Source organism: Pomacea canaliculata, linkage group LG6 (assembly GCF_003073045.1).
Source record: "Pomacea canaliculata isolate SZHN2017 linkage group LG6, ASM307304v1, whole genome shotgun sequence".
Lineage (NCBI taxonomy): Eukaryota > Metazoa > Mollusca > Gastropoda > Architaenioglossa > Ampullariidae > Pomacea > Pomacea canaliculata.
The window spans coordinates 4152980-4169886 of NC_037595.1; the positions used below are offsets into that span (position 1 = coordinate 4152980).

The 16907-nt window shown below is 35.6% G+C and overlaps 1 protein-coding gene across 4 annotated transcripts; it reads right to left on the minus strand.

Moving 5' to 3' along the window:
* Nucleotides 1–1038: 1038 nt before the first annotated feature.
* LOC112565998 (macoilin-2-like) lies at nt 1039–16899 on the minus strand. 4 transcript variants are annotated; one of them, XM_025241915.1, is made up of 13 exons: nt 16761–16890; nt 14270–14353; nt 13595–13736; nt 12941–13067; nt 11226–11355; nt 10771–10837; nt 10080–10176; nt 7941–8412; nt 6974–7132; nt 6463–6645; nt 5726–5849; nt 5268–5442; nt 1039–4059 (listed from the first exon to the last, which is right to left on the minus strand). In XM_025241915.1, exons 1-13 carry the CDS (start codon nt 16841–16843, stop codon nt 3845–3847), a joined length of 2058 nt encoding a protein of 685 aa, XP_025097700.1. In that variant the 5' UTR covers nt 16844–16890; the 3' UTR covers nt 1039–3844. The 4 variants fall into 4 exon arrangements, with proteins under 4 accessions (XP_025097700.1, XP_025097699.1, XP_025097702.1 ...); XM_025241914.1 differs by having other exon boundaries at nt 5268–5466; XM_025241917.1 differs by lacking the exon at nt 14270–14353 and having other exon boundaries at nt 16761–16899.
* Between the last annotated feature and the right edge of the window lie 8 nt (nt 16900–16907).

Sequence of the window (16907 nt, forward strand, 5' to 3'; positions counted from 1 at the left end):
TTTGTTTTCTATGAATCAGGGAGTGTAGAGGCACTTCTGTCATTGCCAACTATAAGAACAATGGCCTTTTTAAGCACCCGCAGAATTATGAATATATCTATAAATATTTTGTTTATCTGTCTTCATTTTCTCCATACACTTTTTCAACTAATGAAATGTTTGCCTTCAAATTTAAAAAATATGAACTAAAAAACATATGTGACATTAAAGACGACTTGTTTAAGACAAAGCAATTAACAAGTAAAATGTCATACATCACTGAAGAAATGGTATCCTTCCAGAACAATCAAATGAGTGTACATTTTTGCTAATTTTTAAAAGCTTTTTTGTTTTTCCATTTCTTTAGCCCTGCAAAGACATCATTTTGTCTCTGAGAAGGCCCAGGGGAAAAAAACCATCTGACATGGTGCATTTGGAAAAGCACTTCAACACAGAGATTTAATTTTGTGCCTACTTACAGGTAGTCCTCGGGTTACGATGATCTCGAGTTACATCGTTTCGTGGTTACGACGCTCATTCGACTTACGAGGTTTAGCGAAAGGTAGACTCATCTGATAACAGTGCATCAAAGAAAAGGAAGGCCATCACCATGAAGGTGAAAGTGGATATCATAAGGCAATCTGAGAAGGGGGAAACAGCAACAGAAATTGGTAGGTCATTAGGACTTAGTCGTTCGACTGTCGCTACGATTATCCAGGATAAAGATCGCATTGAACATGTGAAAGGATCTGCTCCTATGAAAGCGACAGTGATAACAACACGTACTGTACTCAGTGTACTGCACAATATTTTACTGTACTGTTTTAGGATAGGTGTTTGGATAGGCTAAGTGTTTGCAGTACTGTTATCATGGTACAGTACTGTATGAATGTAGGATCCGACTTACGTCGAAATTCGGTTTACGACGCTGTGTAAGAACGGATCAATGTCGTAAGTCGAGGACTACCTGTATTTGCTAAACGAAAAACTATTTTCAAAACACGATCTTAGGTGAACGCTGTAATTGTTCCTGTAAAATCATACTTTGATACTTTTTTCCCTCCACAGTTAAGATAGACAGGAGAAAGAGAGGAAAATCTAGCAATGCATTTTTATGATAAAGTGCCAGTATTATCAAAATGTAATTAAACTCCAAATGTGGAACACATGCTGAGCTTTAAAAAGATCACCTAGTTAAAATATTAAAAAAATTAAAAAAAAGTATCCCATTCAATCTGTGATGCTCTACAGAATTTACTTTAAACACAATTCACCTTATGATTACAGTAAGCCAAATGTTTGTCATGTGTGACCATGGACATAAACATATTTTAATGATATAAATAAACACATATTTTTACAGGAGATTGTTTCCTGTCCTAAGAGGAGAGAAATAATCTGCAATCAATTTTAACCAAAATGGAAATATTGGGATAAAAAGGAGAAAAATAAAGTACTGAATGAATAACAAAAGGACTGTAAAGTTTTGCAACAGTTTAACCATTCTTGACACAACATGAGGATCACTTAGTCACACATTACAACATCCATATTTCATACAATTCATGTACATCCACACCATACATCAGTGGTGTTGGAACTTTCTCAAGATGGTGCCAGACAATGGAGAGACTTTTTTCATTTTAAAACAAAATTACTAAAAGCAAGAGCTGAAGATGACACTACACTCCAGATATAAATTATTTTAGACCCCACTGACTCCCATAAACATAAGAGAAGCATGTGCTCTTCCATAAGTCTCAGCTTAAAATACTGTTGGCGTCAGATGATATATAACTAATGAAACTTTGCATCAAACTTAAAAAAACAACCAACCAACATATGATTTTGTGGTTTTCAGCCTGTGGTTAAAAGCTCTTGAAAAAACCTACATGGTTGACTTTAGACAGAGACTTAAATTATAACATTTTTTTATGGCACAAAAAAATCAACACTCAAGATTCTAGACAGTACAACAAGGCACAGGAGCAATGTCATTTTGTCAAAACTGGAGATGCATATTACAACTGCTGACAAAATAACTTTCACAACTTTTCCAATAATATGCAAATTAACTTTTTTAACAGCTATTCTGGACATTTACCAAGATTGCTGAGTTTTTAAATGTTGGCTTATAAAAAGGCGGCATCAGCTAGGCATTGTCACATTATAAGGCAAAGCACCACTGTAGTGTCTGTGTTGAATTCTCTACTGAGATCACTGAACTAAACAAAGGCAAAAGCTCTTTTGTGTACCTTAAAGCACATGGATTTTTTTCCCCCTAATGTCACATTAATTCTCCATCTCGATATTGTAAAAATTGAATCTGATAAGTATCTCCATGGCTATTCTGTTTCCAGATTCCCAGCGTCCTTTGATATGTGATATACTCAGGAAGAAAACTATAAAGCTCATTTTTCCCCTTCTCCAGTTTAACAAACGGTAAACCAAGCATCACAAGTAAACTCAAAGAGAAATTCAGTCCAACCCACACTACCAATGCAAATCTCATGCTATGTAGCTAACTGAAATAAGGTATGTTTTTGTTTCAAATTTAACTTCTAGAACCATTCTCCTCACATTTTTAATACCTTGCAGCATACGACACTGACCAACCAATTATGTTACCATTTTAAAGCATTTTAAGTCAGAAATTAAAACAACCAGGAAAGAACTAACAAAATCATACAAACAGTTTCTTGTCTCTGCTGAAATTACTAAAAAACAGTCAGCCATGAACCCAGCCTGTCAAAAAACAATGTCACTGCAAAGATGAGCACATTGACATAATGCAGTCCACTGACGCCAAAACACACAACCCCAGCAGTGTTTCAGCATTGGGGGAAGGGGGGAGAAACTAAACTTGGAACACATATAATGGCAGCACCAACTCAGTGGCCACAGGCAGCAGGCTTGAAACAAAGACTTCAAACAGATGGGGAAAAAAAAATGGCAGGCAGATGCTCATCAAGTAAAATTTAGTGTGAACATCAATAATCAGCTGCCAATGGATCGATGGAGTCTAGGCCAAACCGATAAGAATGAAAAACAGCTGACTTCCTGTGTGAAAGAGGGGCTGTTTCACGAGGCTTGAGCCAAACAAGATTACCCTGTGTAGTGTGTTGTATGCAAGCAATCAGGCAGGGGAGATAAGCTGTATTTTTCTTCAAAAGTTCAGTAAGATGAAGAAGAGGCAAATCTGTGCATCTTCAAGATGACTAGATCAGCAAGTGAGAAATTGCGCTACTTTAGTCCAGTTACTGCTGTTACTAGTCATTCACTGTCACTGTGAATAATAACCACTCTGTGAAATAGAATATGTATCACACGTTGAGATCAGCTGTTGTTTCAAAATTCTACTGTCCTCAAAAAAAAAAAAAAAAATTACTGTTTTAATAATGAAGCTAAAATAATCCACACGAATTTCTTTATGCACAGATGAATGGTGGTTTGCATGCATGCTTATGTGTGTGTGGATGCATACATTATGTGTTCATGCAAGCACACGGAAGGTTTAAGTTTTTGGTGTGGGGTCCTTTTAAGTTGTTGTCTTTTCAATATCACTACCATGAAGTTGGACTTCAGCAAATCTTAACCTAGTAATAATCTCTGAAAGGAGTGAAAAAAAAAAATCATCACTGAATTAGTAATATTTTATTAGGAGGTTGCGTTGGAGAAGGAACAATGTTGTCTTCAATGCTAAATTAGAAGTAGAACATGAGCTACAAGAACATGGCAGTGAAGGGAGTTGTTAAACTTAGATTCAGAGAATGCCAGTCAGTTGTATCTGCTGTTGGCAGCTGTGGTAATCACTGCTGTTGTAGTTGTTGCTGCTGCTGGTAGAAGACAAATAGGTGGCGGACTTCTAGATGGCAGTCTTCGGAGTATAATCTGAGGCGTTTGGGTTGAGGTCGGAGGCAACAGCAATGTCCTCCTGCCTAAAACTGGAGGAGAACAGTGGGGAGGAAGTGCGTTCAGAACCCAAAGACTGGTAGGTGCTGGTGCTAGGGATAAGAGCCATCACTTCTGCTATCTTGGATTTGAGTTCTGTGATCTCACAGTCCTTCTCCCGAATTGAGTCTGGGGGAGAAAAAGAATAAGAATTCAAGGACACAGGCAATAAATAGCAAGTACGACAATTTGTGCATGTTAACTGGGAGAGCAGGCTCATATGAGCACAGGTAAACAGACAAAAAATGGCTTTTTATCAGTTAACATACAGAATAAACATACAACTGACAGTGATATGCTTACCTGTATACCCCCCCCCCCAAATAATGCTGACAATATTAAAATAAAGGTTGCCAAACCGAGCATAAGGACTTTTGGTAGATGTGTTTCTTTACAAGAAAATAAAAAAGCATGTTAGGTAAAAGTTTGATAAAGACTTCTGAAAATAGCACAATAACATTATTCAAACTGATTAAACATCACACAGTCTGTGACACTCTGTTGGCTCATCACTGTTTCTTACACACAATAAATGCTTTTTTATGTTCTTTCAATATATTATGTATACTGTATGTGTTAAATTAAAAAAAAAAAAAATTTGCCATAACAAAGTGCTGTCTCTTAGTATCCTGAAAATACAAGTTTCGACTCATTGTCTCACCACGATAGCCCCAACACAAATGTTGGGTGAAAGGCAAGGTTAATGAAAGAAAAGAAAATCACAATCAAAAACTAGTAGTAACTTTCACGAAAATCCATTCTGCCACAAGATGGTGAGATGCAGGTTTGGTGAGATAACAAGTTGTGACTGATGAAAAAGCAGTTTCAAAGCTCTTCACAATGCACTTACATCCATTAAATAATTCAAAGGATATAAAGAATAAATAAAACAATAATTTTTTTTTACAAATTTACTGTGGAGCTGCAGTTTGATAATTGTCAGACTATGTTTTATGGCATTTTCTACTTTAAAAAAAAATTCATAACAAAATTATCTACAAACCTTTAGTTTTACATTTCCAAATAAAATATCGTCTTTTTATCAATACAAATGGCAAATAAAGATGAAAAAAAAAGATGGATAAGCCAATATAAAAACTGATATTTAAAGAAACTTTAAGCAAGTATATTGGATACATCCAGTTTATGATGTGTTTACTAAGAAGCACTCAGGCAAGGAAGGCCGATTTTTAATATTTATATCTATAATCAAAAGTGTTTTTTTTTTTTTTTAACTAAATGGTTTATAATGATTTTGAGCAAATTTCATGAGTACCAGGGTAGCAAAATGATGTCAAGTTATCATTTTTAAAGAGTTAATGATGTCTAACACTCACTCTGCAGCACCTTGATGACCCGTCTCTCCTCACCCAAGGCTGAGAAAAGGTCTTGTTTAAACCGTGTCTCTGCTGTAAGACTATTCTCCAGTTCTATGTTCTTATCTTGCATGGCTGATAGTGCTTTTAGCAGAACTTCAGCCTCCTTCTGAGCATCTTTGAACTGTCGCATTGACTGTGTGCACACACCACACCCAGCCTTGTTGAAAACAGCCAGTCATATGACAAATCAATGGTTTTCATTGGCAGGAGTTTTGAAATCATAAAAACAAAATCACAAGCCAAAATAGTTGTGCTTTTAAGGTTTAAATGACACTGCTTTTCAAAGGTCAACTGATTAACATAATGGAAATATACTGATGCTTCTGATAAAATTTAAGACAGCAAATTAAAAGTGCCTGTTGATTACTTTGTGATGCAAGATTGTATAATAAGGAATAGGAAAATGAAGAGGATACCTGGACTTCTCGTTCAAGCTGACGATACTGGTCTTCTCGAATCTTGAGGTCCCGCCGCAACTGTTTTATGTCATTTTCTAAGTCTCGACGCCGAGCTTTGCAACTATCTGTACATTCCCCAGTCCTGTAAGGAGGCAAAATAATAATACTACAGTGAATTTATATAGCACCATATCCCGGTCCTATGGATAGACTCATGACACTTTACAAAAAAAAAAAAAACACTACCTTTTCATATTTCTGCAATGGTTTATAAGCTAGTATGTATGCTATTTTATTATCCTAATTCTGGAAATCACAGCTGGTAACACTGCTCCATTTCTAAGATTTGAGCAAATGAACATCAACCTTTTCTCAAACCTGTACTTCCAATTTCCTCAATAGGGTGTTGCCTGATCTCTAGGTAACATGACATTAACAATAATTATGCATTTTAAAAAAATGGCTCCAGTGTGTGTCCATTGTCCAGTGTGTGTCCATTTCAATTATTTGGCAAGATTACAAAGTCAATGCTTCAGCTCTCATGATGCATCATCATATCTCTATAACAGCTCATCTTCTGAAAAAGAGCTGCTATGTTGACCTCTGTCCCAATATTCTCCATAACATATTACCCAAGTACTTATGCCAGATATATGCCTCATAGGTTTGCAATTTCTGCGATTTTTAAGATTGCTCTGATTAGAAATCAAGTGAATACAAATAATTAGCAGACTCATGAAATTATCCATCTTTACCGAGCAGCTGCTGCCATTGCAACTGCACGAGCAGCAGCAGCTTCCTCTGCCTTCTTGGTTTTGCGTTCAGCCTGTAACTGCTGCTCCACAGCTGCTCGTGTTCGCTTCTCATCTGCCAGTCGCCGCTCAAGTGCTGCCAAAGCTGAACGGTCTTGCTGTCGTGCAGTGACCAGGTTGTGAAGCCTGTTGATACCAGCCAGCAAATTAAATGAGCATACATGGAAACCACTGAAAATTTTATTATCAAAAGGGCAAATGACCAATTAAATGTTTTCAACGGATTTCATAAAGTTTATTAAGCCTCGTAGTTCATGTTGTCTGGTGTATCCTGTAACGTCTTTTTTTTCTGTACCTCAATCTTTTTGTTGCCTTCCTTCTCTTATTTCATAGTGTGTATGTATTTTCCTTTTTGTATCATACTTTAAACCATATGAATTTGTCTATTAAAAAGAAGCATGAACTCATTAACTGCTAAAAGGTTCACTTCATGACCGTGAAAACATCACCTTACTTGTTTTGTAAATTTTCATTGTCTTGTTGTAGCTGATACAGCTCAGAGCGTGTGGACTTTTCTCCGGCTGTTAAGCTGTTGATCTGTACCCGAAGCTCTTGCTCTGTGTTGCGACTGCTCTGTAAGTCAGCCTTCAGTTTTTTTATATCAGCCTCTAATCTGTAGCAATAATAAAGCATCAAATCAAAATTCACAAATAATGAGTGACATGATGCAAATGACCTCAGAAAATCTTTGGAAATTAATTAATTCATCATAAATCAAACTTTTCACAAAGGATGCCCACAATATCTGAAAAGAAAAATGGCTAATTTACAAACTACAAAAGCCAGCGATGCAAAAGCTGATCCAATGAGAGCTATAAGGTTGCAATTTCAGATCCTGTAATTTCCATTTTAAATGCAATTATTTAAAATCAGGTTTCTCTCATCCAGGTTTTTTCATGTATGCATGCCTGTATGTTTGCATGCACAGATTTGAGTACACTAACTGATGCCTGCTATGTTGGACCGAGTTGGTCCCTTCACAGCCTATATGTTGTCTATCTGGCTAAATCAAGGAAATGCTCTACCCCATGGACTACTCTGAAGCTGCAACTAGTCTTTCTTTCACTCATACCAGCATCTTTTATAAGACAGTCTATTCTGCTCTAGACCATTTAACCCAACATAAACAGCTGCTTCATCTCCAGCATGGCTGCAATACAACTTGATATACAAAGTAATTTTGAGTGGTATTACACATCTACAAAAAAGAACACTGGAAGAATTCTTTAATTTAAAATAACAAATCTTGCATAAGTGACAAAGAAAACTAAAAATAACACTTTAACTAATTGAATCTAGAAGACAGATTCCATCTACACTAAGCCCCTGACCAAAGCTCACATCACACCCAACACCATCCCTCTTCACAAAACTATGTGCACACCACAGGAAAAAGAAACACAGATGTGCACTTCACTCACCTACTAATATGTTCATCTTTGTTGTTTGTGAAAGTGGCAGCTGGAGGCAGCTGTTCCTTCCAATAGTTTTTCCCTTTCTTGGCACTATTGTCTTTACTACTGTTGAGCTGCTTGCTGACGGTCTTACTTGTCCCTGCTGCTGCCGCTGCTGCCACTGCCATTGCTGCTGCCGACGAAACACCTGCTACGGCCGTCGCCACCCCATTTGTCGTTTTAAATGCTTTTGTGGGTGGCTCACCCCCCGAAAAACTGTCTGAGATTTCGTCAAACTGATTGACATTGGCTTGTTTTTTGGGTAAACTTTTTTCTATGTATTCTAACTCATCATCTTCGTTGACATCTGTGCTTTTGGAGGAGGGTGATGAGGGTGCGGAGGAGGATTTCTTGCCCTCCTTTTCCTCCTCCGCCTTGGATAACTTTTTCCCTGGTACGCCGTTGGAGATTACTTCCTCTTCTGCTTTGGATGGTAAAGCTGCCAACAAAGTAAACATGTTTTATTCTTAACACCTCCAAATAAAAAAACCAAAAAAGAAACAAAACCAAAAAAAAAAACCAAAAACAACAAACACAGCCATTAAACCTACTACTACCTCATATATACCAACAATTTCTTTTCTATTCTTCCATAGAACATTAACTTTATTTGGTTTAAATGTACTCCGTCACAAAATGCCTACCTCCCCACCATGAACAAAAATGTGTGGTGGGCTGAAAATATGCCCTCCCTGATTTTTTTAAACAACGAAAAGAACAAAATTCATATTCAGAAAAGATATTTATATCCAAAGGAAACAAACTTTTGGTAATTTGAAAGAGAAGTTAACAGTCAAAATATATGGTTATGATGAAGTAAAAGCATGTTGGGAAAACAAGCATTCAGATTGACATTTCTGTGCTAAATAAACTACAGAAAAAATGTTCATATTTATATACAATGAAATATAGAGGACATATGATACTCCAGGCAATAGATACATCACAAAAATGGTTACACACAATAAAGGTGAATTTTTATCAATCTCATGTACACACACTATTTAAATTAAGTTTTGAAACACTGCAAAGTATGGCTTTATTACTGCTTTAGCTTTCTTGTCAAACCTCACTGATGGATGTTCCAGAAAGGTGTATATAAAGCATTTCCACATCTAATATTTTCTTCTCTCCTCTAGTTTTTGGCATTACAAAATATTTGAAAATGAAAATGTCTGCACCCACAAAAATTTTTTACTGCACTGGTATTATCAGCATTATGTCGCTGATTATGTTTTCTGAATTGAAGTAGGCCTCTAGTCCTGAACAAAATTATTCAAAACAGATAATAGCTTTATTTTGTTTCAAAGCACTATTCATACATTATTACTTTTAATAGATTATATATTTCAATGTTGTGGACCGTGCTGCACTTCAAAATGGTATGGTTTTCATGTTTTCTGAGAAACAAACTTTCTTCTCAACTAGTGCCTGTATTGCGCACTATAAATAAAAGAAAACAAAAACAAAAACCCACGACACACATCATAATGTGTGTAAATATATGAATAAATAAAAGAACTGTTGGTACTTTAGAAATTGTTCTCTGAATTACTTCCCTTAGGAAGCTCAAATAGTCAACCAATCAAGTATTTTGTTATACTTAAACGTAAGCAATGAGTGGGTAGATCAGGAGCCATATTTGAGATGGTTGTCAGTTTCTCAATTTGACACGAAAAATATAATAAGTATGTTGATGTTTAATGTATAATCTAATAAAATATTTTATTATTTGGCACTTTATGTTTCTATACATGTTTTGTAAATCATAAAAACAATTCATGACCTATTTTCATGACATAAACTCTCCGTTCCATGCAGTTACCCTCTTTTGTTTGAGTTTGGTATAAGAAAAACACAAAAACTATATTTCTTAAAAATCACACCACATAAAAAAAGCTCTTTAAAATGATGTTCACTGATGTTGCTGTAGGTTAATAAGCATAAATAATGAAACACGAACGTCATGCCCTCACTACCATTTGAATTGTTCTTATTGATTTCGTCCATAAAGAACAGGTTAAACTGATGCATGTTTTATGTTTTGAATTTATGCTCTGCCAAAAACAAAATTTCATCATATAATTAAACTAAAGAAAATCAAACCTTTTGGTTTATCTGTATACTGCATTTCTGGAGGCAGGGCCTGCTGTAATATCTGCATGTAGAATTCATTCTCTTTCTGCACTACTTTTTGCCGGCGCTGAAACATACAGCAAGTCTTATTGTTTGTCAGTGCTTACTTCATCACCAGAGGCTCTATCACAGTGACAGTACTCAGGTTAAGTTGCTATTTTTCTAGGGGATTGGTTATAGCTAATGCAAGGATTCATGAATATTACTGAATGTTTGGATGATTTTTCTTTTTAAATGTGCAATATTTATTGAAGTCAAATTTACATGTATACATACCACTGATTATTAATAGTTAAATGGGTAGAGTCTGGCAAAAGTTTGACATAATAAAGTGATCATCAGTATAAATTGTTGATTAACTGGAATCAGACATTTTCTTTTACATTAAACCAAACACATAATGTGATCATGAAGTACTGAGAATAAAACCCTTCACTCTTCCACCATACCAAAAAAAATAAATAAATAAATAAATAAAAAAAAAAGACAAATCTTAAGAGATGGAAATTTTATCGGGTATATTTTGTTAAATCCCAGGTTTCTCTCACAAGACTAAAGAATCATGTCCATTCAACTGGAAGCAAGCAATTTTATCCCATATCAGAACTGATTTGAAACCTTTAAACAAGAACAAGAAAAGCTTTCTCAAAGCTCTACTCACCAGTCTTAGTCTGTATGAGATGTAGCTCTTGAAACCAAAGCCTAATGTGACGACAGGATAGCCAATACTGCAGACATAAGCATTGGAACAAAATTTATAAAATAAAATCCCCTAATTTCCTGAGAAATGCTATAACATCCATATAATAGATCGGAGGTAGTAGGAAAGACTAAGCAAGAAAGAAACTGTGCCTGGCACAATATGAACTTTAACAGCTACCAAGCAGCAGTATAAAACTTATTCCTGACAAGAGGAAGCTATCAAGACAGTCTACGGAATATGAGGTTATATAACTATGTAATTGTGATTTAAATCAAATAAGAACAAATCTAAAATGATCGAGACTATCAAGACTTGGCATAATATCAGTCTATGAATATAAACTCAACTGTTTTCACTGCCTTCATTTAAAAAAAAAAAAAAAAAAAAAAAAGGCAGCCCAGAGAATAACTCACCAATGTGCTGCAAAAGGTCTACAAAGGTCTAAGTAGTATGGCAAGCTCTTCAACTCTTTCAGTCTAACAGATGCTTCAATGTAGACAAAGAGAAGCCAGAGTGATACTGTTGGAAGGCATATACCTCGTTCTGAAATACACAATCATATGTCTCATTCTGAAATAAATTGGGGCAAGAAATGCTAAAATAACCATCCATATTTTTAAGCTCAAAGTGAATGCTCAGTAACCCTTACATGATTTACAAAAGGATATTTTGTGTCTGTGTGTATATATATATAATGAACCATTATTCATTTAAAACAAAACCCATGATTTGACTTTCACAGCAGTAATGCAGCGCTAGGAACCACATAAAACAAAGGCAATGTTCGAAGCAGTTTTTAGCAAACCTTCCTAAGCAGCAATCAGATGATCTTCTCAAGAGGTGTCTTTTTTCTATGCTCTATCTTCCAGTTTATTTATTAATAAATTGTATGCATGTGCACAACATATACAGAGGGTGAGAAGGAGGTTGGGGGGAAGCCAGGGATGCTATACTTTCTGCAAAGTTACTAAACCAACAGAAAACAAGAAACTAAAGCAAAAAGAGAAACTGCAGAGATATTGATCCTTCAGGGTTACTAAATTACTATCAGGGGCCAATCATTTCACCCCAAGACCAAATCACCCCACAGCAAGAGCGAAACCAACATCACCTTTGTGTCCTCCATCAGGAATCTGGGATTCATTGTCACGGCAGACAAATATCTTGCTAAATAAGTGACAGGTGTCTGTCAGTCTGCATATTATGAACTACGCAAGATCAGCGCCATCGATCACATTCTATCTACGCCCACTACCAACACTCTTGTCTGTGCATTTGTTTTATCCAGGCTTGATTATTGCAACTCCTTGCTTGCTGGCTGCCATGAATACCTTCTTCACAAACTCTAGAAAGTACAGAAGTCTGCTGCACATCTGGTGCTTAAAGCTAGATAATGGGACCACACCACTCTTCTCCTTCATTTTCTACACTGGCTTCCCATCCGTTCTCGCATTCAGTACAAACTGTCCGTACTCTGTTTTAATTTCTTTGCTGACACCTGCCCTGAGGAGGCCCGGTGGCGCAACGGTTAGCGCTGTTAGCGCCTGTCACCAATACAGTGAAGGCTGGTTGCCCTGAGTTCATTTCTCATCTATGCTGTTGTGGCCTTCGCGCATGAAAAACAAATCCTTGAAACATCGACAACTCCGCTCCTGATCTGATGATCGTCTTCTTACTCTTCCTGTCACCAAAACAACAACATATGGCCACAGGATTTGTAGTTATTGTGCAGTGAAACAATGGAAATCTCTTCCATTCCAAATCCGCCACCTACCCACTATTGAATCCTTTAAACATGCATTGAAAACACACCTCTTCCATAAACATTACTCCTAACAACCTGTCCCATAATGCTAGTCCTTTTTCCCACCCTTCGTTTTGCAATATCATGTTAATCTCAGCTCTTGTTCTTGTTTTTTGGTTCCTCCACATCATCCCAGGTAAGACCATACTGTCCAAACACCTGAAAGCCAAATTGTCCCAAGCTCAAAAGACGAATCGATCACCAATGACACGAGTAGTTATTAACATCATATATTATCTAAAGAGCCATATGTTGTTCGAACAATATAGACATGCAATAAAAAAACAACAAAAATTCAGCAACAGGGAGATTATTTGCACCAACCTGTGTGCCAAACATACTGCACCCACACATAGGTGCTAGCTGCAAAGAAGAGCCACTGAACAGGTATGAACAGGTAGCAGATGACATCTGATGTGATGGCGATGCAGACAAAGAAGACAGAGAAAGCCTGCAAAAAATATTAAGTGAAATTGTTTAGCTTTATAAAAACAAAATGAATCTATGTCTTTAACTGTATATGTTTGGATTTTTGTGTCTAAACACAATTTGCAGTCATTTGTTTTCTCACTCTTATACCAATTATCAATCTCTCCTATAAAAAGTTCATTCTCAACTAAATTGTAAAAATTCTTTATCAAATTGTAAGTGTAAGAAAAGAAGGTATTTTCTAAAGCTGAAAGTTATAAAAGCTTGAAGATTAAAAATGAGAAATACTGGTTGTTTCATAATGCTCATACCTATACGCTATACAGTAACATCAATTACAGCATGTCGGTAAAATTCTTAGAAGATGAATTACTGATGTGCAGCAGACATTATATTCTCCACCTCAACCTTACCCCACTGATTGCCTTTTTTGCTGTGTAACCATATTAATCACCTTGCACCATGGCCTAAAATTCTCTCTCAATAATTCTGATACAAGAACAAAATCTTTGTCCCAAAAAACCTTAAGATTAAAAATCTATTACATACCAGTCCCTGATACTTAAAGGAGTCACAAACACTTCGTAGCATGAGCCAGAATGGCCAGAGGTACTCAAAACGGAACTCAAGGATGAAATCAGCCATCAGCACCAGCGCCCAAACCAGCAAAAAACGCAGATACAGGAATGTGCTGCACATGAAAATGTGAACAGCACTTACAGAATTAATTAATACACTAATTTCTAAAAAATAAAAATCATCTATTAATTGAAAACATTGCATTAATGTTTGAAAGCATTAGGCAAAGCAAGTTCTGTCTCTACAGTTATTAGAATGTTAATCAACTGACACCAAAAACTACACCACAAACTCATGGTTGGCTACCTGCCATCTGATCAGTTTAGTTTCCTACAGTTTTGATTTGAGTGATTAAACACTACTGTTCTAAGTAAAACTCAGCTTCCACAGTTCAGTTTTTAAAAACGAAATTGCTATGGGTGTTAACAATGGTGTGCTCTAACAGAGCTTTTACTGAATTTTCATTATTAGTATGTCTTCACTTAGGAATACACATCAGTCTTTCCAACTATCTCTACCCCAGCCTTCATTCTTGTCCTCCACACCTAGTGCTATAAATGCCAACTGGAATCACCTCACAACCTAGCTGGCAAGAAGTATTTAAATTCCAATATAAATATATAGCCAAATGGCCAGAAAGCACACCTCTTCGATTCTAAATTTTTGAGGCCTTTAAAAATGTGGAGTCTGGAAAGTTGTCTGATTCTCCCTGAACAAAACCTGAAAACTCTAAAGACAAGAAAAAAAAAATCTTGTTAATATATCAACTAGGGGAAAACATAAATGAAAAGCTTGCAAAAAATATATAAAAGCTTTTAAAAGGCTAAAAATAAACACATTTAAATACTTTAACATACTTAATATCTACGCATGAAATCTGTTGAGAGAGCCCGTGTGGTGCACCTAATCCTGTATAGGTACATCTAGCTGCATCTGAATGACTACTTCAATTCTTTTCTTGGTTGTTTTGTGACACTTTTATACATATCCTAATCACATTGCTAATACTACAATATTCCTTTCAGCCTCCACCCCTCATCCACTGCATTGGCTTGGTGCAGGTGTTGTGGGGTGGGGGCGGGAGCTACTTTGAGATATAAAGACTTAAGAATGCAAAACTGAAAGAAATCAATCCTTCCTGAATTGATTCCAAATATTCTAATTCTAATACAAAAGTCGGATGCTGTTCAAGAAGTAAATTTGTTTTGAAAAGTGCACGGGGAGAAAATCATGTCACTTCAGATGACAAATAAAAGGTTAAAAAGTGTTATCATAACTTAAAACATTCATCAGCAACAACTTACAAAGTAAAAAATTTACTTACAAAGTAAAAAAAAAAAAAAAAAAAAAAAAAAAATGTTGTTTACACTTATGTACTTTGCATTATAAGTGTTTAAAAGCAACCCTAAAAAGTAATGCAGCATGATAGCTCTACCACAAGAACCTCTATCACAAAGGCACTTCCCATTTCATTTTCACATGGAATAAGACAGTTATCAGCAACTCCCAACATTTGCTTCCTTGTTCCTCACAAATAGTGGAAACTTAATTGTGTGGAGTAAACCAAGCTGCTGATTAGCATGCTAAACATCAGTCTCATAAAAACAACCTTCCTTATACCATAGCAAGGAAGTACTAATAACAGCACATCTTTTATTACTTCTTCTTTTTCCTAGTCACCCCCAATGGAGCATAAGGCCATCACTTTTTCGATAATTACAGTTGAAACATAAAAATTTTCCTTCTACAAATGCATCATAAATTGAGCAATTTATTTTTAATCATTGCTATAGTGTAACTTCACAAATATTTAAACTGTTTAAATGCATTAGCCCAAAATAAAACAACATAAATCTGAAATAATATGTTACTGCGTGGATTTGATATAATGTTGTATAAGCATTTGCTCAATGATATTTTAATATTTTAATTTAATATTTCCAGTTTTAAAACTTCTGTTAAGTATAATGTTGAAATAATACTAGGGTGATATTCCAAGATATTATCCATCCCCTACTTTGCATCATGTGACTCTTCTAGAGCTTTTAACAGGTACATACTATAAATCAGATAAACTGAAACAGTACCATGATAAACAAAAGCCATTTTTTAACTACCAAGGGTTACAAACATAATACAAATAAATGATTCTTAATAGAAATCACACACATTTCCAATTCTGCATCATGCACAGGCAAAAGCAGTGAAACTATTGCTCTAACAGAAACAGTTCTATTTATCAATATATAAAAAGTGGAAAAAAAAACATTAATTTAAGCTTAAACCTATTCGTGATTTTTATGACCTTAAGCAAGACTTTGATTAACAGACACTGGTGTAACAGAGTTTAATTATCTGTCAACCAAAACTAACATAAAAAATAATAGCCTCACTTGTGAAAATGATTTAAGAGCATGTAAAATTTCATAACGCTATGTTCAAAAATGTCAGAAGAAATACTTGTGATACAATTACTATTGCCTGTGATAAAAAATTACATTCGTCATATACACTGCCAAACAAAATTACTGTTTAAGGTCAGTCCTATCAAGTTACTAGTTTTGGTTGTGTGTATTGTGATAAATTGTGAAACAATGGTAATTTTAAATATTAGCTTCTATGATCGACTTATAGCAGAAATTTAAAAGTACTAAATATTTAATGGTTTAATTATCCATGACTTTCTCTAGAGCTTTAAAAGAACGCAAAAATTAAAACCTAAAACTCTACATATAGTACATGTACACCCATCCACACCTTATCAAAGTATCTGATTCAGTACTCTACGATTAGACAGCGAACCTGTGCTATCAAAACATCTTCACGGACTCTTATCTCTGAAACCGAGAGTCTAGTCTATTTCAGTTCCAGACATGGAGAGCCATTCTCTCTTCTGCCCAGCGATTTAAACGCAGAAACCATGCCAACGTAACAAAAGCCTGACGCATTCTCCTAAATACCTCTAAACTCTCGCAAATAGACTAGCCATGCAAAGAACTAATTTTCTAGCTTCCAGTCATGCACATCATGCTTCCTTGTCGGTAAAATCGCCTATAGCTAGCAATGGTTCTAGAGATTTTTGACACTTTTGGTAAAATATGCAATGAACTGCCATATTGAAAAAGTGAAAACATACCTCCCATAGATACCATCCGTTATCTTGTTCCTTTTCAGCGGTCTTCGTATTTTTCCGCAGTCAGCATTCCGCGGTCTCTTCATAATTTTGACAGTTATCAACCATTAATTGTCTTTCTAGTCTCTCCTTCAGCTGAAACAGTCTTAT

What these genes read in the sequence shown, in the direction of transcription:
- LOC112565998 (XM_025241914.1), bottom strand. Translation starts at nt 16,843, where the DNA reads ATGAAGAGACCGCGGAATGCTGACTGCGGAAAAATACGAAGACCGCTG. An exon ending in CCTTTAAGTATCAGGGACTG is followed by an intron (nt 13,068 to 13,594) that starts GTATGTAATAGA and finishes TATTTTTTGCAG; the next exon opens with GCTTTCTCTGTCTTCTTTGT. An exon ending in AAAGATGAACATATTAGTAG is followed by an intron (nt 7,133 to 7,940) that starts GTGAGTGAAGTG and finishes TTATTGCTACAG; the next exon opens with ATTAGAGGCTGATATAAAAA.